Here is a 22,445-nt window from a genome sequence, read left to right on the forward strand (position 1 = left end):
GTAGTGAGTATAATTAATGAAACCGAGAGATGCATGTTGATGAGAAATAGGTGAAGGGAGGGAATCAGACTTACTATTAAAAAGAACAATATTGGGTTGGGGGTTAAATTGGGGCAATTCTCAGTAATTAGTGGCACTGCATCCCTAAATATTTAATTGTTCCAGAACAGATATGTTTTGAGATATTTTCAAGTCTGTTTGTGTAAGTTTCAGATTTAACAGTTTTATTGAAGTAAGTTTTATTTCAGCTGTATTAACTGCGACTCTCAATAATTAGAACTATCACCTGACGTAACCACAACATCCAAGTGCAAAAGTTATATTGACAAGGATGAATCATAGGATCCCTACAGTGTAGAAGAAGGCCATTTGGCCCATCGAGTCCAAACTGACTCTCCGAAGAGGATCCCACCCACCCCATCCCTGTAACCCTATTATGGCACTATGGGCAATTTTTAAGCATAGCCAATCCACCTATCCCTCACACCTTGGGACTATGGGAGGAAACCAGAGCACCTGGAGGAAACCCACGCAGACACAGGAAGAATGTGCAAACTTCACACAGACAGTTGCCCGAGGGTGGAATTAAACTCAGGTCCCTGGTGCTGTGAGGCAACAGTGCTAACCACTGCCCCATCTTGAATTTTGAATTTATCTGTTTAAAATTTAACTCTGAACTCCAAGCTGTCACTTTAGCTATTCAGTTTAAATCATTTCTTTTCAATACTATATGACTAATAAACCTGTAAAATAATCCAAGATTGACTACTATCATTGTTCCTTTGACAATACCTGACTATTCTTGTTATTTTTAGTTTTTATTTGTGGAGCTTTTTCTCCCAGAGTGTTTTATTTTCAGATTAGATTGAAATGCTCAGAGTCCCAGACTTTGGCAGTAAACAGTGAAATTGAACTGGAAAGAAGAGGAAGAGGAAATAGATGATGTTGTTAACATGCAATAAATAAGCTCAAATTTTATTTTCCTTTTAGTCTCAGGAGTTTTAACTTCTTAAATTCCATTTTCCAGAAAAAACTGATGTATTCCTAAGTGTATTAAAATATTACCTGAAAAACCTTGGCTCTGAAAGGCATCATAACAGTTTAAAAATGGTTATGCTTTATGAAACTGTCATTGAAGCAATATTAGCTATGCTTGTACTGGATTAGTCTTAAATACAGGTAAAATAATTTAGTAGTGGTATAATTTTGAATAATGTTCTTTATTTTTTTCCCTAAGTATTAATAGCAATGAATGACACTATGGCTTGGCAATATTTGCAGGACTTTTAAAATTGAAATTATATGTTTGTACTTTAAGTGTCAAACCACACAAGGATCATCAAGTGGTTGTCTGTTATTCCCATCAGTCATTTTTTAAAAAATCAGTGTGGCTACTAATAATATAACTCCCATAGTTTAACCAGTAGCTTGTTGCTGTGGAATGGACAAGTGAGGAACCAGGTTTGCCTCTCAATTGTAGTCATACTTAACAGTATAACTACAAGTCACTGAAACCCATCAGCATGTTTGGGGAATGCTTTTAAGTTACTGTGCAGCTTTGCACCTAAATGGCAGCCATGTAAATAAGATATGTGATGATTCAAGTTAATTATTTTTTAATTAAAAAGAAACTGTCAAAACTCAAAATAGTAAACTATCATCACTTACAGGAATAAATTGAGCTTCAGGAAAAAAAAAATCACAAGCACATAAAAATTAACGTCACATCTCTAATAATATTGCAACTAAACACAATTATCTTCCAATATGCAAAAATGAAAAACAAGTCATCATTGTTAGAAAAAATTTATTTTGCACTTTAAGAAGTAGTTCCACGAAAGACCCTATGATTAGTATATATTTCTGCAGTTCAGTAAAATATATCTCGAAATTGGCATGTGTAGGATTACCATGAGCTAATATTCATAAAATCAAACTAATTGTCCATCTGAAATAATTATTCTTGTTGCAATTTCAAAAATGTAACATAGGCAATTCTCTTTCTACATTCTGTTCAGAATTTATTCATTATATCCATGATAACTGTAGGTATCATCTGCAGAATCCTTGTATTTTAGTTTTGTTTTCCAGACAGGACTGTAGGTTGCTTCCAACTTTACTGTCATCCATGAACATAAATGGGTTTCCATTATTCTATCGTCATTTTTCCTTAAATGTTCTTGCATCCTCTCCTGTTATTACAATAAGGGACCTATAGAACATCTGTGTACTCTAATGCTCATTGTAAATTAACTATCTTAGTTTTAGTTCAAGGATTTGTTTATACCATTCTGTTGTGACTTCTGATGATAAGAAAGTACCCTCTCTTTAGGGACTAAGCTTAACCAATTAATATCATGAAATAAGTTTATGACATATTTGATTTCTTACACATCTCTCTTGAAATATTTTATGTAGCTTTATCTGGATGAGGTACCAGAAAGACATGCTTTAATATTTTAATTTAGGCGCATACGTGCACTCAAATCAAAATGGTATTCTAGATGAATGCATTTTAAAGTGTAAATTCCATGTGGATTATTAAGACTGTAGACAAATGTTTTAAGATCTCTATCAGCATCTAGTGTAACTGCCAGCAAGCTATCAACATCCCATAATCTAAGAATATCAAAGATTTGTTATTTGATACTCCAGGGCAATTATATCTGGACAAGTGACACACCCTATGAATGATATTTTTGAAAACTATGTCCGATGTATCTCAGACTATTGTAAACTGAAATGTTAACTTAAAAAACTATTTATCTAATAAAGCTAGGGTAAAAAGAAACATGCATGTTTAAAAATTATAAATACTGTAGAGTATGATGGGAATACGTTGATCAGGCAGTATCAGAAGCAGGAAGAAAATACATTTCTAAGTTATTTCTGGCTATTACATCATGAGATTTGCTCAATTTATACTTTGAGGAGGAGAAAAGTTTAATTACACTCACTAACAATTTTGCTCACACATTCTCACCCAACACATGCTTTCCTAACATGCTCTCTGATGTGTGCATTTACTTTCACTCTCACTTAACACACTGACTGATTGCTTGCTGTCTCACTTGTTGTCTTGTTCACTGTCGTGTTCACTCACCCATCCATGTACACTCACAGACACTCATGTACGTAGTCACAATGCTTTGTCAATAGGCGCTGACAATTCCCAGCGATTAGAAAAAAAGTTCAGTCTCTGGGGATGGAAATGGGGAGTGCCAGACTTAAGCAAATTCTGCAATATATACATAGAGCTTTTCTTTCGATGTACAGCCTAGGAATAATGTAGAGCCAACTTGTTCCTATCATTTCTAAATTACTGGTTCAATGCTTAATTACTCAACCTGTTGACTTCGGTAATTTTTCCTAAGCTTTTTATTCATACTAGCTAAGTGAAAGTTATGTTTTGGAGATTCCAGTGTTGGACTGGGGTGTACAAAGTTAAAAATCACACAACATCAGGTTATAGTCCAACAGGTTTAATTGGAAGCACTAGCTTTCGGAGCGCCGCTCCTTCATCAGCTGGTTGATGAAGAAGCGGCGCTCCGAAAGCTAGTTCTTCCAATTAAACCTGTTGGACTATAACCTGATGTTGTGTGATTTTTAACTAAGTGAAAGTTAGGCTGTTGACTTTGAAGAAAAGGTTTAAAATGTGATCAAAATTACCATATTAATAACAGTTGCTTTTGCAATTTATATTTCAGTCAGTTGTATTTGGTTACATTTGTATTTGTGAACATCTAAAAAGTGCTGTTTTTGCGAATAATTTTAATGTTCCATTTTACACATTACATGTTTACATTGATGATCAGCAAACCAAGCAATCATGGTGACAAATGTACCCAGAGCCAGATCAAGCTAATCTTCCATGTTGGGCATATCTCCCCCTATTTGCATGCTGCTCCTGGTTTGGCAAAGGAATATCAGTGCGGTTTGAAAACTCAGATTGATATATATTTGAATGTGAAGTGACTGCAAGGTGACAAATGTATACAGCCAAGTGATGGCGGCACGGTAACTCAGTGGTTAGCACTGTTGCCTCACAGCACCAGGGTCCCAGGTTTGATTACTGCCTCAGACGACTGTCTGTGTGGAGTTTGCACATTGTCTGCGTGGATTTTCTCCGGGTGCTCCGGTTTCCTCCCACAGTCCAAAAATGTGCAGTTCAGGTGAATTGGCCATGCTAAATTGCCCATAGTGTTAGGTACATTAGTCAGAGGGAAATAATGGGTCTGGGTGGATTATTCTTCGGGGGGTTGGTAAGGACTAATTGGGCCAAAGGGCCTGTTTCAACACTGTGGGTAATCTAATCTAATTGCAAGCTTAAACTGAGAAAATAATGATTGAAACTGGATGATGATGGGGGCAAGTGACACAATATTGGTAATTAATTGAAGTGTAATCTTCTCTCATGTTCAATCACCATGGTGTATCAGGCTGAGAGTTAGCAGGTTAGAAGGAGCTCTGCATGAAGCCATTTATCTTACATCATACAACTAAACAAGAATTGGAGTCAGCATTTCCCTCGTGTTACTCTGTTCCACACTTCTGTCTTCATAGCCAGTAATAAAAGTTTTGTGCTTGTAATTTCAAATTGTTGTTATGATTTGCAGCTTGAGACTTCATTGTTATCTTATTCTGCTTCATACATGGGATGCCCTGGAGGGAAATAAACATAGGAGAGTATGTGAGCAGTTTAACACTTTGAAGACTCATTTAAAATTGGAAAATGTTACCCTGGATTGACGCCTAAGACTTTCATGCTTTTGCACAGCTAGCAAAGGAATATAAGTAATAATTATGCTCAATGTTGATGCAGTTTTATGTGGCTGTGTAAACAATCAAAATATAACAAGTTAAATGATCACTAAGATTACAAATGTAAATAGCTTTGATTAAGTTGCATCAAAAGCTGAACAATTACATTTAAGTTTTAGATAATAGGAAACTTGATTCAAGTACATCTGTAAATCAGAACCAAAGCTATGGTCTCTATGATCCCTGCAGCTCCAAGCTCTCAACGTGTTATGACTCAATGAATCTGTGTAGTTTCATGTTGTCAATGGTGTTATACCCATTGTACATGAAGAAAAGTCCCAGAGAAAATTATACTCCCTTTATTTTTAAAATGGACATTCCTGCTGAATTCATAAAATGGCTGAGGCTGGTCACAAGATTTCCAGAAGCTTCTGAACTCCACTAAGGCAAATAGTATGTTGACTACAAGAGTACGGATCATTTCCTGCAATTGTACAGTGTCCTGGTGAGAGCACAGCTGGATTATTGTGTGTACTTTTGACCTCCTTATCAGAGGAAGGATGGTCTTGCTATAGAGGAAGTGCAGCAAAATTATACTTGACTGATTCCTGGGATGGCAGAACTGATATATAAAAAGCTATATAGGGGAGATGATGGCCAAGTTGTATTTTGGCTGGACTGTTAATCCAGAGATCCAGATAACATTCTAGGGACCTGGGTTTGAATCCTGCTGCAACAGCTGGTGGAATTTGAATTCAGTAAGTATCTGGAATTAAGAATCTCATGATGACTATTAATCCACTGTGAATTGTCATGAAAAACCCATCTGGTTCACTCATATCCTTTAAAGAAGGAAGTCTGTCATCCTTAACCGGTCTGGCCTACATGTGACTCCAGACCCAAGGAATATGGTTCACCCTTAATTGCCCTCTGGGCAACAAGGGATGGTCAATAAATGCTGCCTAGCAAATGACACCCTCATCCCATGAATGATTAAAGAAAAAAGACGCTGAAACAGTCACAAATTTATATCCACTGGCATTTAGAATGAGGGTGGGGTCATCTTATAGAAAACTATAAAATTCACTAGGACTAAGCAGGGTTAAATGCAGGAAGGATGTGCCTGATGACTAGAGAGTCCAGAATCAAGGGTCACAATCAGGGTAGGCCATTTACAACTAAAATGAGGAGAAATTTCTTCACCCAGAGAATGATGAGCCTGTGGAATTATCTGCCACAGAATGTAATTGTGGCCAAAATATTGACTGTTTTCCAAAAAAGAATTAATGTTCTTGTTAGTGCTAAAATGATCAAAGGGAATGGAATGAAAGTGAGAACAGGGAATTGAGTTGGATGATCAGTCATGGTCAGATTGAATGGCCTACTCCACTCCTATGTTTCCATTGCATTGAAATTCCAACGAAAGCTAACACAAAGAACATGGAGATGAGCCAACGTCCAGCCAGTTCTAAAATAAAGAACAAATGTCAACATCCACCATACCAAAATGAGCAGCAATGGTTTTACAGCTATGTTGTCACCTAGCAATGGAAACACTAATGTGGGAAATAATGCTACATTGTTTATTTAATGACTTTCCAATTAGCCCATTGAGGACAACATCAGTACCTAAAATACCTTTCCTTGTCACATGACTGAAATTAGAACTGATTGTATTACTTAAATATATAATGCTGAGGCTTAGTGGCTCAGTGGTTAGCATTGCTGCCGCCAGGGACTCGGGTTCGATTCCACCCTCGGGCAACTGTCTGTGTGGAGTTTGCACATTCTCCCCGTGTCAGGGTTTTCTCCAGGTGCTCCAGTTTCCTCCCACATTCGAAAGATGTGCAGATTAGGTGGATTGTACATGCTAAAGGTGGATTAGCCATGGGAAATGCAGGGTTACAGGGTTAGGGCAGGGTGTTGGGTCTGGATGGGATGCTCTTCGGAGGGTCGGTGTGGATGGGCTGAATGGCCTGCTTCCACACTGTGGAGATTCTCTAATAGTGAAGTCAGTTGCTGTTTGATTACCAGAGGGAAAACCAGACTTCTGGTGAGTTGGCAGCCTGTCTGAAACCCTCCATCTCTGTCTCCCAGTTGCTCACCAGAAAGAAGCCTAAACTTCACCAAAGAAACTGGATAGTAGCTTCCAGGAAGTTGCAGTTCATGCAAACTGATTTTCAAGCCTCTGATTTATCAAAACTCATAGGTTGTAATCCTTCACCCCTTTTGCCCTGTCTTCCTTAGTTTCCTGACTGTTTGGAATGTTCTTTTTAAAATAATCACTAGCTTTTATTTCATCTTAAAGGATTTTTTTCTATAGATTTATTTCAAAATTGGAATCCAAAAACTAGGAATTAGGGAACATCCTTTGGCCTAACTCAACCGGGAAGGGAGCAAAAAGAGAGCGGAATAAATCAAACAGTACCCTGCTGTCTTAGGTTTAAGAAGGTGAAAGCTATCATAATTTAAATTCATGCTCATTCCCCTTCCAAGACACTGATGTATATGGTGAAATCTGCCCCTTAGTCAGCATGGTATATATTGTGATATTGCTCACTGGCTTCATAGAGTCATAGTCATTGAATCATACAGCACAGAAACAGACTCTTCAGTTCAACCAGCCAATGCCAAAAACATAATCCCAAACCAAACTAGCCCTGGCTGCCTGCTCCTGGCCCATATCCCTCCAAACCTTTCCTATTCATGTATCCATCAAAATGTCTTTTAAATGTAATTGTACACACATCCACCACTTTCTCAGAAAGTTCATTCAACACACGAACCACCCTCTATGTAAAGCCTAAAGAACTTAGATGAGTCCAGGAACCTGAGAGTTCTCCACTATGTTCTTATCATGGCAAGAAGGCCAATGTCATGCCCTGATAACATGCTGTCAGCTATGCAACCTTATGCAAATGTATACTGCAGAATCGAAGTGCTAATGCTACATTGGTTGACATTGATGCGTGTACGTCTCCCCTGTGATCACATTCCCTCCCAAACAAATCCCCCTTCAACTTCACAGGCTATGTCACTGAATACTTATAGTGTGAAATATATTGAATACATTAGATATGGAACATGGATGCCTCTGAAACTTGTGTTCCAGTGTCAGGTAGGAAAAGTAATTCAGAAATGACAAAACCAGGTGAAACTTTGTGTTCTGCCACTGAGGAGAAAACAAAAACATACTGTGTTCACTCTTTCTGCAGTAGTTTTTGTCTCCTCATTGTGCAGTTGAGTTTGTTGCAAAGATGGAAGTCTCAGCTTGGTGTCGTTGTGAGGGAGTTGCAGGTTATGCCTGAAACTAATGATGATTCCCCTCATCTTTCATATTTCCTTTTATGTTAATGTCTACGCATTAACATAATGACCTTCTGCCCTTCCTCCGTTTTACCGTTAACGTTCTGCATTTACTCGCTGAGCCCATGGTTTTGTGAATTATGTTGTTGTTGGGCACTTACTCTCACTGCTCCCCATTCAATCCTACTCTCAATGAGATGCCACCCTTCTAAGAATTTACCCTGTTTAGCCATTGCCTTCCCTCAGTAACCAATCTAGTTCATCCTAATCCCAGATTTGTCCAATCTCACTTTCCCTAACACTGCACGGACTGTCATTGCTAAAGGCACTGACCATTAATATCTCAAGCCCCAGGACTGATTGTAGTCCACCCACCTGACATCTACTTGGGTTGCTTTCGTCTGAGCAGAGGAGATTGAAATGTATAAATTCTGAAAGGCATAGAGAGGGTAGACAGGAAGAAACTTTTCCTCGTGATGGAGAGATCAATGACCAGGAAGCATAGATTTAAGCTAAAGGACAGAAAGTTTAGAGGTGATAGGAGGAAAACCTTTTTCACCCAGTCGGTGGTGGGAATCTGAACCTTGATGTCTGTCAGGATGGTAGAAGTGGAAACCCTAAAAACATTCAGTGGGTATTTAGATGGTTACTTGTGATTCCAACGTATGGAAGACTCCATGCCAAGTGCCAGGAAATCAACGTATGGAAGACTCCATGCCAAGTGCCAGGAAATTGAATTAGAATATGTGGGTGATTGTTTTTGACTGGTGTGGACACACCCAGTCGGTGGTGGGAATCTGAACCTTGATGTCTGTCAGGATGGTAGAAGTGGAAACCCTAAAAACATTCAGTGGGTATTTAGATGGTTACTTGTGATGCCAACGTATGGAAGACTCCATGCCAAGTGCCAGGAAATTGAATTAGAATACGTGGGTGATTGTTTTTGACTGGTGTGGACACATTGGGCCAAAGGCCCTTTTTCTCTACTGTAGATTTCCATCCCTCTATGTCATCCCACATAGAGCAGGCTCATCCCTCAGAAAGATGTCTCTCCAGCAACCCAACAAGCTTGCCCCAAAATGGTTGCACTAGACCTGTACAATTCACTGTAGCAGAATCCACAAACAGCAAGGACTCCGATCCCTGACCTGGTCAAATCAGCTGATTGTGGCCAGCATCCTAACTGGGGTCAGATGAGACCCTTAACCGAATGTGGCAGCAGCTTCTGACTGATCATAGTCCCTCTTTACCCCAATAAGGATTGATTCTCTTTGACTTTCAGATATGGCCATTTAATTAAAGCACATGCAATAAGCTGCTGATACATGCTAAATTCTGACATTGATGTAGCCTAGTGCAAGACAGCCACATGACCAACCCCTTTATTGTTCGGTGTTCTGAACTATGACAAGCTCCCTTCCTTCCTATCTCTCTTTGCTGAACAGCAAGGCCAGTGACAAAGAAGTCATCCCAAAGTGAGTGTGTGCTAAAAAGCATGCGAAGAGACACACAATGCATCCTATGCAAACACAAGAGATGCATATATGTCCCTGCACACAAAGCAGCCTGGCATATTTGTTTGCTGTCGGTATGTTTAGAGAACTTGCACATACTTCTAAATATAGTGTTCAGAAGTAAAGTATTTTTCTTTGAGTGACTTTCCAATGCAAAGAAATCTATAATATTTAACAAGCAAACCAGCTCCTTCTCCACTAGACCCTCACCTGTCATGAGACTATTAGATTCTGACTGCTGATCAATTGTTATAGTTTATGATGCTTGTAAGGAAGAGAGAGCCTATTCTGCATCCTACTTATTGCATATTCCGAGGTAAGCAAAGTGTGGCCAAGAGTCCAGGCATCTATTACTCCAATGGAACATCAGTGTCTCATGGAACATGTGCTTGATTGACAGTTTTTGCATTGTGATATAGTCTGTCAATTTCATAATGTTTATTTACATTGTATAAAATGGTGTCAAGTACTCATGCATTTTTGCAGTTGATATGGTGACATCTCAATGATTGACACTTTATAGGGCTGTAGTAAAACAGTTTCTTAAAGAAAGTAGGAGTTATAAATGAATTACTTGTAAAACCTTTTGTGCACGTTAATGTTTCAACAGAGTTAATTGGTTCTGTGCAGAGTTTATAGTGTGTGAATGGGCCTGTGGGGCAAAAAGAGATTTGTAGAGGGCACAGCTTGGCATGGAGGGTCGGAAGAATATTGGAGGTTGGATATGGGACATAGCTTGATATGGAGGATATAAGTAAGCATTGGGAGTGAATGGAGGGCATACCTTAGCATGGTGGGGATGGCTAAGATCTTTTATGATTTGGAGATGCCGGTGTTGGACTGGGGTGTACAAAGTTAAAAATCACACAACACCAGGTTATAGTCCAACAGGTTTAATTGGAAGCACACTAGCTTTCGGAGCGACGCTCCTTCATCAGGTGATTGTGCAATCACCTGATGAAGGAGCGTCGCTCCGAAAGCTAGTGTGCTTCCAATTAAACCTGTTGGACTATAACCTGGTGTGGTGTAATTTTTAACTAAGATCTTTTAAATATCCCTTCGAACAGGTTTCTTTACCCACATATTAGATCATGAAACCTCCACAGAGTCTCTGTGATTCAGCACGTCAACACTTCAGAAAGACCCCTGCCATAAACAGCAGAGTCACTGATGTGTTGTGTTATGCACTTTTTTTTAAGAATGTGTGGCTGATACACCATTATCTGCACACTAATAACACCAGCACCAATTAATCTGAATGACACGTTGTTTTTACTGTGGTGGGAGAAGTGGGCTGGATTCAATCTTCACTGCTCCACCAGTCACATAGTTAGTGTAAATGCTTCAGTTCAGTCTCCAAAATAGTCAATTGATTATCTCTTGTGCTATTGCCCTAAGTGATAGACATTCACCGGGCTTCTTTAATAGATTCTCAATAATCCTTTTATCACAAACAAAACTTATTCCTAAAATAGTGGCAAACAGATAATATTATGTAAACTATAATCTGGAAATATATCCCCTAAATCCCAAACAGAGACACACACACTCAATACAAAAGCCAATATGTCTGCAGAGAGGATGTTTAAAAGAAAGGACAAATTAAAATCATGTTGGCCAAGCATCTGAAAACAAAGGATATGATGTGATGATTCTCCACAGTTCACTGTGTTTCATGTTGATGATATTGAATTGATGACAGGGATAGACTGATGGAAGGCCTTCAGTTCAGACTGAAATCAAGCAGGATCTGAGTTTTTGAAAGTATCCACAGTTCAAGCCTTTCAGAGTATATAAGATAGTTAGAAAAATTGATATTAGTGAACCTTACAGATTCCCTGAAGCCTCCACCAAAACAGGTAGAAAGGCTGCTTATGTTTGTCGGACAGAAAACAAAGTCCAGAAAGTGTTGCTAGGCACCATTTAGCACAAAAGCCCAGATAATATTTTTAATGACAGGTTTTTAAGCAATTAAGGAACATAAATTCCATCTTGTATCTCCCTAAATAGATTTTTTTTCTCTAAAGTCCCTTAACTTTCTGTTATCAGCATGTAAAGCACAGCATATGTTAAACTGTTGACTTCATTTCCAAGAAGTCACATGGTGAAAACCATTCCAATCCAGAAAATGTCCAAAGTCAGAAGTCTCACAACATCAGGTTATAGTCCAACAGGTTCATTTGAAATCACAAGCTTTTTGAGCACTGCCATTTCATCAGGTAAACATTCACAGACTTCATCTGATGAAGAGGCAGCACTCTGAAAGCTTGTGATTTCAAATAAACCTGTTGGACCTGGTATTGTGTGACTTCTGACTTTGTCCACACCAGCTCAACACTAGCACCTCCACATCAGAAAATGTCCAAACATTTCTCTATCTTCCATTTGTTTGCATAGAGCATCAATATGTATTTCCAACAGTATTCTGCATCTTCCCGAATTCTATATGTAGTTTTATTCTGGGAGTGAAAGGATAATGTAGAAAGAAGGGGCTAATGTTAATGCTGGATTGACTCCACCCAATCTATTGATGTCCTAGAAGGAGGCAAGGAACTTCACTCTTCCTTTCAGAGGGAGCAAATGTATCTGTACCAGTTCCCTAAGATCTTAGTCATTATACCTGTCCAAACATTTTTCAATTATTGCTATATTGCAATAAAACCTCTGTGTCTTAAATAAATTGTCTTTGTCATTATATCCTCTACCACTAATCACTAGATAGACCTAACTGAAGTAGAACGATGGTTGTTCATTATGAATTACCTCCATCCCCCTTTACTCAGTAAGTCATACAGATACAGATATAACACGCATTTCGTCAGTGTGAATTGACTATAACACAATTGATGAATTGCAGATGTTGTTTGCATAACATGAACTTTCTACTGAAAGGGTATAGCGATTTTCTAATAGCAATCTTCTACAGCATATTTTTCTATAATAGTTTTCCATAGCGTGGTCTTCTATAGTGGTTTTCCATTGCGTGATTTTCTATAACATGAGGTTGCAGAGGGACACAACTGTCGTATCATAGCGGAACAACCTATAGAGACATTACCACAAGTTGCCAGAAATGGTCATCTGGAAAAATACCACAATTACTAGAATAATCTTATATTTATAAATCACGTTGTAACTGCTGAGTGTCATATTATTGTAAATTCCACTTTCTGTCAAAGATTTGGAAATTTCTGCAGAATAAAGGATTTGTCAACACATCATGTCAAATAGCCACTGTTTGTTGACTTGCAATACTGATCAACCTCACACACTTTTATATATTAGATGTGACTAAGGTGTTTTTGGAAGAACAACTTAAGGAGTGAAGAATCTTGATTAGCTATATTTGAATGAGATTAGGAAGACTAAAACTTAATCATATGACAACCATCTTCTATGCATGAAATGCTACTAATTCCAATAATTTTCTTTTCCCATTCTAGGTTGCCCTGTTAAAGGCTATCCAAAACCAAGCATCACCTGGTTTTTTAATGGCAAATTCATAAGCACAAGGTTAGGACAGAAACATCAAATCCAAGCTTCACAGCAGGTCTTTCGAATCCCAATTATCACCAAAGAACATCAAGGCAATTACAGCTGTATAGCTCAAAATGATGCTGGGTCCCTCACACTAAAGGTCATACTGGAGATAGCAGGTATGTTTCTTATATTTAATGACAGTAACATAAATTAATAATATGGTGCTTCCCTCTCACTACTCAGGATTTGCAGCACATTCCCTAAAGCATACAGGAAGTTGTTCAATTTCTTTGTCAGCAGATTGTCATACAAGCATTGAGAATTTGAGAAAACAGAAAATTATTGATTTTTCCGTCTGGTGGGTATAGGTTGGGGATGTCATGGTGGTGAAATGTGGAGAAAGCAGTACATTGTCCTTGCTAAGGAAATGGCAAAATTGTATTATGTCATAACACGTGATGTCTTTTTCCAGTTGCAAGGTGCTCAATGATCAAATAAATCAGTGTTGGTTAAAGGAAAACAAAAATTGTTCAGCAGCATTTACAACTCCTCCAATACTTGAAGCAGTGCATGTCCAGATGCAACAAAATCTAGACAACAGTCAGACTTAAGCTGATAATTGACAAGTAACATTCACACCACATGATACCAGGCCTAAATTCTCTCTAACAAGAGAATCCAATTGACTGATGAACAGGCATGTCAGGAGATGTTATTCTGTGCTGATTCTGTCTCTGAGCTGTTCTTGTAGCTATACAGTTTATTATGGCTAGTCCAGTTCAGTTCAATTCCAAGTCAATAGTAATCCCCAATGATAGTGTTGACACCAGGGAGATTCAGCAGTGGTATTGACATTGAATGTCAAGGAGAACTGATTAGATTTTATCTCGCTGGATGATCATTTCTGCACGTATACTACCAATCAGGTAACTACCTCAGCCCCTGATACCAGAAGTCTTTAAACACAGGGAGTGTACACTTTCAAATATCTGACTTGAGAAAAGGGTAACAACAGTTAAAGAATAATCTAGCCCATTGTACGTTCAATATCAATATTATAAAAACATAAGGGAGATGTAAGGAAAGAATGGAGACTAAGAAAACAGTAAAACTATTTAAAAGATTGTAATATTTATTATATTTCTATCAACAAAATGAAAAAGCACTGTCCTTTGAGAAACATCAGAAACTTTGTCAGATTGTTTAACGTGAAGAAGAAAAAAAGTGAAGATTTCTAGAATATTTATTTGTTTTGTTAAATACTGAGATGTTTTCCATTGTGGTGAAAATGTCCGTTTCCATGTCTTTGTGTTAGAATATGAGTGGTTGATTGGCGAACTCCTACCATGCTCAGCACCATGTGGGAATAAGGGTGTGCGGGTTCCGAAGCTGAAGTGTCTGCAGGATAACAACACTGAGGTTGACAAGTCTCACTGCAAAGACAAGCCTCAACCAGACATCCATACAGTTCCATGCAATGTGAGGGACTGTTCTCCACGGTGAGAAAATAATCAGAACATCTGAGGGTCATGAAACATCTTACCATTTACTTCCACTGATAGTAGCCAAACCTAGTTCTCTGTATAGTTTTGACAAATAGTTAATATTCATTTTTTGATACATGTTCTGATACTGAAGCATTATAATTGGTCCATTGCTGAAATATGGCAAAGAAAGTGAGTTATCCAATATCCTGGCCTTGATGCTACGTTACAAACTTCACAGATCTTCTCACTGAAAGCAAGTTAAGCCACACATGCATGTCTGAAAGTACAATAATTCATGGATATACATTACGGGCTCATTAGTATTTTGTTGCTTAGTTTTATTAGTTTTCTAATGAGGCTCAACCATTAAAATGGGCTGGATGTTGGCACTAATCCAGATGAGCCTCCCCTCTAATACTCATGGGTGATCCCTCTGCCCAGCCTCAGTGGGGTTCCCCTCTGAGTTGCCTCACAGATTTGTGCTGTCATTCACAGGTGCATCTCTCTATCAGTCTCCAATGGGCCCAGTACTCACTTGAACACCTCCTGTTTGGGATTAACAAGCTTGATTAAAAAGTACTGGATTTTTGTAATATTTTGATCAAATATAATTGAAAATTCTGTCTGAAGAAAAAGGGCTTAACCTTTTTAGCCAGTCTCCTCATTTCCCTCCCCCCACCTTATCCCAGTCCCAAGCCTCCAACTTGGCACTGCCCTCTTGACCTGTCCATCGTCTTTCCCATCTATTTGCTCCACCCTCCTCTCTGCCCGATCACCTTCTCCCCCACCTTCATCTACCTATTGCATTCCCAGCTACCTTCCCCCCAACCTCACCCTAGTCCCATTTATCTCAGCACCCTAACCCACAAGCGTCATTCCTGATGAAGGGCTGATGTCCAAAACATCGATTCCCCTGCTCCTTGGATGCTGCCTGACTGACTGTGCTTTTCCAGCACCAGTCTCTCGACTCTGATCTGCAGTCCTCACTTTATGTCCAACCTTTATAGGGCCAATCTGACTCTGGAGGTCTAGAAAAATGGCAGGCTCAAAAGGGATGGCAAGTTCTGTCCCATTTCCAGCAAATTCCATTTGAATGTGAATCAAAGCCCCGAGATACAAATTTAGTAGAGCCATTAAAAGTTAGCATTGAGCTCAAACAGACATTATTTTTGCTATTTCAAGGGTGGCACGATGGTTAGCACTGCTGCCTCTTAGCACCACTGACACAGTTTTGATTCCACCTTCTGGTAAATGCCGGTGTGAAGTTTGCACATTGTCCCTGTGTCTGCATGGGTTTCCTCTGGGTGCTCTGGTTTCTTCCCACAGTCCAAACATATGCAGGTTAGGTGGATTCGCCATGAGAAATGTACAGTTACAAGGATTGGGTTGGGGTGGTGCGTCTGGGTTGGATTCTCTTCGGAAGGCTGGTGTGCACTCAATGGGTCAAATGACCTGCTTTCACACTGTAGGGATTCTATGATTCTATTCTATGAGAAGCCTTAACCTACATAATGGAAATTACAAAATTATGGAGGGGACATTAATGCTACAGAAATGTGTTTAAATCTCAGTTTGAAGTGATTTAAATTCCCAGCCTACTACATAATTTATATTTTGAACTAGTGGCATGTGGGTTTTGAGGGAAGTCTTTTTTTCCTATCATCCATTACATGGTTCCTGAGGTATACCTACAGTAGATAGTGGATGAGCGGCTTTGTGAATAGTGGGTTTAAGAGATAGTTCTGAGGGTATGAATTGCATAGATGCTATAGGGGAGGAGTGGAAGGAGGGCCTGAGGGCTCAACAGCATAGAGTCATACAGCACGGAAATGGACTCTTCGGTCCAACTCGTTATACCAACCAGATATCCTAAATTAATCTAGTCCCATTTGTCAGCGGTTGGCCCATATCCCTTCAAACCTTTCTTATTCATATATCCATCCAGATGTCTTTTAAATGTTCTAATTGTACTAGCTCCACCACTTTGTCTGGCAGCTCGTTTTATTACACATACCACCCATTTTATTAAACTGGGCCAAAGTTTCAGAGGATCATGATGGGCTTCTTCCCAAACCATGTCAGCTCTGAGCAACTTTCAAACGTCCTCCAGAAACAGCAAGCCCAAATCAATCATGCCCCGCATTCCCTAGAGCAAGAATCATGCATGTGACAGGTGTTTCCATGGAGATGGATCTGCTGCATTAGATTTCTTGACTTGGGCTTTCTGCTTCTATAGTGAAAATCCAGCCTGAAAATATCATGCTTTATTGGAACAAACCAAAGATCTGAATTATTACCAGGGCTTAAGAGTCTGCAAGAGTGAGCTTAATTCCTACTGCAGATTCTGAGGAGGATTGCCCGAGTTATCAATTCAGGATGAAGTTGCGAACCACATCTTTATATTTACAGTTGTAATAATAAACTAATAAGCTTTCTTTACAGAATGTTACAAGGCCAACCCTGATTCCTGAGATTTAGGCAGTTAAACCAGCAGACAAATCATGTTTTGTAGAAAGTTCTAAGTTTGTCTATTTTAAATATGCTAAGTCTTCTGTATTAATATATTTTTCATTTATATTATATTACATCACAGTGCGCTCTGGTGTCAGGAAGTTTCAACAACATTTTAATAAAGCTAATATCTTCACTAATTGATAACAATTGAAGCAATAAAATTATTTATAATTAGATTTTTAAAAATTGGGCTCCTAGTTAGCTGACTCAAGTGGGTTACCTATCCAGATTCTGTTGACACATTACTCAGTAATGGAGGAAGGAAGTAAATGTACTGTAACTATAACTACATTTCGGGTGATATAAAAATGGATGGAAAGGCAAGTTGCTGGAGTGATACAGACAGTTTACAGAGAAATATTGATTGGTTAAGTAAGTGGGCAAAAAGTTGTCAAATTGTGTGTAGTGTGAAATTGTTCACTTTGGAAGAGCGAACAAAAAATCACATTATTTAAATGAAGAAAATCTGCAGAAAGCTGCAGCACAAAGGGACTTGTGAATGAAACACAAAGCTTGTGCACAGGTGCAGCAGGCAATGGAATGTTGATCCTTTTTTGAAGGGGGTTGGGAATCTGGGTATGGAAATCTTTCTGCACCCGTTTAAGGTGCTGGTGAGACCACATCTGGAATACTGTGAGCAGTTTTGGCCCTCTTTCATTGGAGGTTCACTGGGATGATCCCTGTATGAGGGATTGTCTTAATCTCCCTGGTATGGAGGTCAAATGGGTTGGGACTCTACCTTTTGGAATTTAGAAGAATGAGAGGTGATCATATTGAAACATGCTGGATTCTTAAGCGGCTCAACAGGGTAAACCCTGAGAGACTGTGGGACCAAAAGGGAATAGTTTCAGAAATAACAAGCACTAATTTAAGAATGAGATAAAGAGGAATCCCTTCTCTGAGGTTTGAGTGGTTTTGGAACTCTGTGCCACAGAGCAATGAGGGCAGAGTCCTTGTGTATGTTTAAGACTGAGATGGAATGCTTCTTCATCAATATGGGAATCGAGCTTCATAGGGAAAAGGCAGGAAAATAGATATGACGAGTGCCATGATCCTATTGAATGGCAGAGCACACTTGAGGGGCCAACTAGCCTACTCCTGTTCTGAATTCTCATGGTCTAATAGTCATCTTATGGAATTGCCCTTTACATTTTGGTTTAAAATTGGTGCCAAAGAAATACCGTTCAAATCAAACAGAACTGTATCTCTCTATCTCTCTCTTTCTCTCAATTTGAATTGTGTAACTTAGAGGATGGGAGATTGCAGTAATGATCAAGACCAAAATCCGCTTGCAGGGCCGAGGTTTCCATGTGTTTCACTTGGGAGGAGGGGAAGGAAACCTCAGACTGTAAACTATCTATTCACTGCAGAAAATTAAATTAGATTGCATAGAATAAGTACAAAGATCCAGGATTTGGAAATAATTGGAGAAGGCACCAAAGAAAAATCTGTATTGAATAGTTTAGGTTAAATGCTAATACCATGCCTAATATTTGACTATCTTTATTGCCTTTGATCTCTGTGTTTGTTCCAAGAGTTTGTCCTTCCCTTGGCTTGCTGTTATTTTGATGGTGAGGTGCACTTCCATACTGAACGGGGGCTCAGTGGTTAGCACTGCTGCCTCACAGCACTAGGGTCCCAGGTTCGATTCCAGCCTCGGGTGACTGCCTATGTGGAGTTTGCACATTCTCCCCGTGTCTGCGTGGGTTTCCTCCGGTTGCTCCGGTTTCCTCCCACAGTCCGAACGATGTGCATGTCAGGTGAATTGGCCATGCTAAATTGCCCATAGTGTTAGGTGCATTAGTCAGAGGGAAATGGGTCTGGGTGGGTTACTCTTCGGAGGGTCGGTGTGGACTGTTTGGGCCAAAGGGCCTGTTTCCACACTGTAGAGAATCTAATCTAAAATAAACCCTCGTATGTCTAGGAATCTTCAGGGAACTTAATGTCAAATGTGATACCTCTTACATGTACATATCTCAAATTCAAGACTCAGTCTTTGAAAATGAAAATTTTACATCCTAGATCGAGTGTAATCAAGTACTTCACCAGATCATTAAAAAGAAGCACATCTGTGTAAATGCAAACTAACTTGCTGCAACTTACCCAGGCACCCCAGCTGGCTTAGTACCTTCAAGAAGAAGGGAGGAAATTTCAGGTGAAAAAGCAATGCAGAAAACTTTAGCTCATTAATGTGAGGTTATATGTTCGAGTGCAAGTGTAACTTTACTTCAGAGTGTTTGACTCAGTTGGATCAATGTGAACATTTTCATCTGGTCTTCTTGATAAGTTGTTACATTTGGCAAGGCAATTGAATTCAGAATGGAAACTAACATTAAGCTGTTAAACTGAAATTTACTGAAACTGGAATGCACACAAACAGAGAGGGAGTTTGGGACTGTCTCCTAGCTGACAGCAATTGTGATCAGAGAAATATGTTATAAGGGAAAATGGGAATGTTAAGAAGATGACAGAATTAACAGAATTAGAAAGAGAAAATGCTGGAGAAACTCAGCAGGCCTGACAGCATCTGTAGAAAGAGAATAAAAGAGTAATTTTTGTTTCTCTCTCCACAGATGTTGCCAAACCTCCTGTATTTCCTATTGCTACTTCAGATTTTCAGCATCCACAGAATTTTGCTTTTATTTAGAACTAAACCAGGATTGTGTGGTAGGACATAACTTGGATTAGTTAAAAAGTGTTTGATTTTTTGTAATGGGATTTTGCTAGGTGGATTGTGAGTAGCTGGTCCCCATGTACCCAGCATTGCGGAGGAGGAACACGGAGGCGCCTGGTCAGTTGTCAGAAGGTCACAGCAGCTGGAATACTTGTCGATCTCTCACCTGGATTCTGTGCTCAGTCAGGAAAGAAACCAGCAGATTCCCAGACCTGTAACAAGCAACCTTGTTCAGAGTGGTTCACTTCAAACTGGGGACAGGTTTGTACTAGCTGTGAAACTTAATGCTAATAGTGATACCTGCAATCTATTGAAAATAGTGCATGATTCATTAATTTTATATTTGTTGCTAAATGGTATTCTACAAGCTGAAATGCATATGTGCTATATTATGAGTCATTGAACAAGATTTTTAGTTTGTTTGCTCACTACCGTTGCATTGGAGCAGACCCAAAGTTGAGAGGTCCAGGGGCCCACAATTAAAGCAGCAAATGTTTTGCCAGTGAGAGGGTATGCATTTGGCACCCCGTTTATCCCATTTGCAATACTTCTCAGCCTGAGGTTAGTTCATTCTTCGGTTCTGTGATGGTTTTACTGATTCTCTTCCCTCCAGAAAGCTCACTCTTCTGTCCTCTTTCAGCAAATCATTTTAAAGGAATAATCTTTTGGGATCAGGGTATCCCCATTGCTCATAGGTCCTCACCAAACTTGCAGCACAAATCTGCCAGCATGCTCAAGTAATTTTGAGATTTTTACTGTAATAAAACAAGACACACAGACTAACCAAATCACCCTTTCCACCTTTATATTCACAACATTATAAAATTAATATTGTCAAAGACCCTCAAAATTCATCCCAAAAGTTCCCAATCAGACAGTTGTAGAGTCATAGATGTACAGCATGGAAACAGACCCTTCAGTCCAACCCGTCCATGCCGACCAGATATCCCAACCCAATCTAGTCCCACCTTCCAGCATCCGTCCCATAACCCTCCAAACCCTTCCTATTCATATACCCATCCAAATGCCTCTTAAATGTTGCAATTGTACCAGCTTCCACCACTTCCTCTGGCAGCTCATTCCATTCACGTACCACCGTCTGTGTGAACAAGTTGCTCTTTAGGTCCCTTTTATATCTTTCCCCTCTCACCCTAAACCTATGCCCTCTAGTTCTGGACTCCCCAACCCCAGGGAAAAGACTTTGTCTATTTACCCTATCCATGCTCCTCATAATTTTGTAAACCTCTATAAGGTCACCCCTCAGCCTCCGACACTCCAGGGAAAACAGCCCCAGCCTGTCCAGTCACTCTCTGTAGCTCAAATCTGGCAACATCCAGGCAAATCTTTTCTGAACCCTTTCAAGTTTCACAACATCTTTCCAATAGGAGGGAGACTAGAATCGCACGCAATGTTCCAACTGTAGCCTAATCAATGTCCTGTACAGCCGCAACATGACCTCTCAACTCCTGTACTCAATAGTCTGACCAATAAAAGAAAGCAAACCAAATGCCTTCTTCACTATCCTATCTACCTCTGACTCCACTTTCAAGGAGCTATGAACCTGCACTCCAAGGTCTCTTTGTTCAGCAATACTCCCTATAACTTTACCATTAAATGTATAAAGATTTGCTTTTCCAAAATGCAGCACCTCGCATTTATCTGAATTAAACTCCATCTGCCACTTCTCAGCCCATTGGCCCATCTTATCAAGATCCTGTTGTAATTTGAGGTAACCCTCTTCACTGTCCACTATACCTCCAATTTTGGTGTCATTTGCAAACTTACTAACTGTACCTCTTATGCTTGCATCCAAATCATTTATGTAAATGACAAAACGAGGTAGACCCAGCACCAATCTTTGTGGCACTCCACAATCTGAAAAACAACTCTCCACCACCACCCTCTGTCTTCTACCTTTGAGCCAGTTCTGTATCCAAATGGCTAGTTCTCCTTGTATTCCATGAGATCTAACCTTGCCATTCAGTCTCCCATGAGGAACCTTGTCAAACACCTTACTGAAGTCCATATAGATCACATCTACCACTCTGCCCTCATCAATCCTCTTTGTTACTTCTTCAAAAAACTCAATCAAGTTTGTGAGACATGATTTCCCACGCACAAAGCCATATTGACTATCCCTAATCAGTCCTTGCCTTTCCAAATACACGTACATCCTCTCCCTCAGGATTCCCTCCAGCAACTTGCCCACCACCGAGGTCAGGCTCACCGGTCTATAGTTCCCTGGCTTGCCTTTACCACCCTTCTTAAATAGTGGCACCACGTTTGCCAACCTCCAGTCTTCCGGCACCTCACCTGTGTATGATACAAATATCTCAGCAAGAGGCCCAGCAATCACTTCTCTAGCTTCCCACAGAGTTCTCGGGTACACCTGATCATGTCCTGGGGATTTATCCACCTTTAACCGTTTCAAGACATTCAGCACTTCCTCCTCTGTAATCTGGACATTTTGCAAGATGTCACCATCTATTTCCCTACAGTCTATATCTTCCATATCCTTTTCCACAGTAAATACTGATGCAAAATATTCATTTAGTATCTCCCCCATTTTCTGTGGCTCCACACAAAGTCCACCCTTCTGATCTTTGAGGGGCCCTATTCTCTCCATAGTTACCCTTTTGTCCTTAATATATTTGTAAAAACCCTTTGGATTCTCCTTAATTCTATTTGCCAAAGCTATCTCATGTCCCC

General features: G+C 39.6%; 1 protein-coding gene across 2 annotated transcripts in view; it reads left to right on the plus strand.

The window, feature by feature from the left end:
• LOC122563665 (ADAMTS-like protein 1) overlaps window positions 1-22,445 on the plus strand; it is a 561,186-nt gene that overhangs the window by 524,385 nt on the left and 14,356 nt on the right. For both annotated transcript variants that reach the window (XM_043717704.1, XM_043717714.1), the window contains 3 exons: window positions 13,025-13,237; window positions 14,377-14,560; window positions 19,790-19,997. In XM_043717704.1, coding sequence (XP_043573639.1) covers window positions 13,025-13,237; window positions 14,377-14,560; window positions 19,790-19,997 — 605 coding nt within the window. The remainder of the gene's footprint in view (window positions 1-13,024; window positions 13,238-14,376; window positions 14,561-19,789; window positions 19,998-22,445) is intronic.

Source organism: Chiloscyllium plagiosum, chromosome 2, assembly GCF_004010195.1.
Source record: "Chiloscyllium plagiosum isolate BGI_BamShark_2017 chromosome 2, ASM401019v2, whole genome shotgun sequence".
NCBI lineage: Eukaryota > Metazoa > Chordata > Chondrichthyes > Orectolobiformes > Hemiscylliidae > Chiloscyllium > Chiloscyllium plagiosum.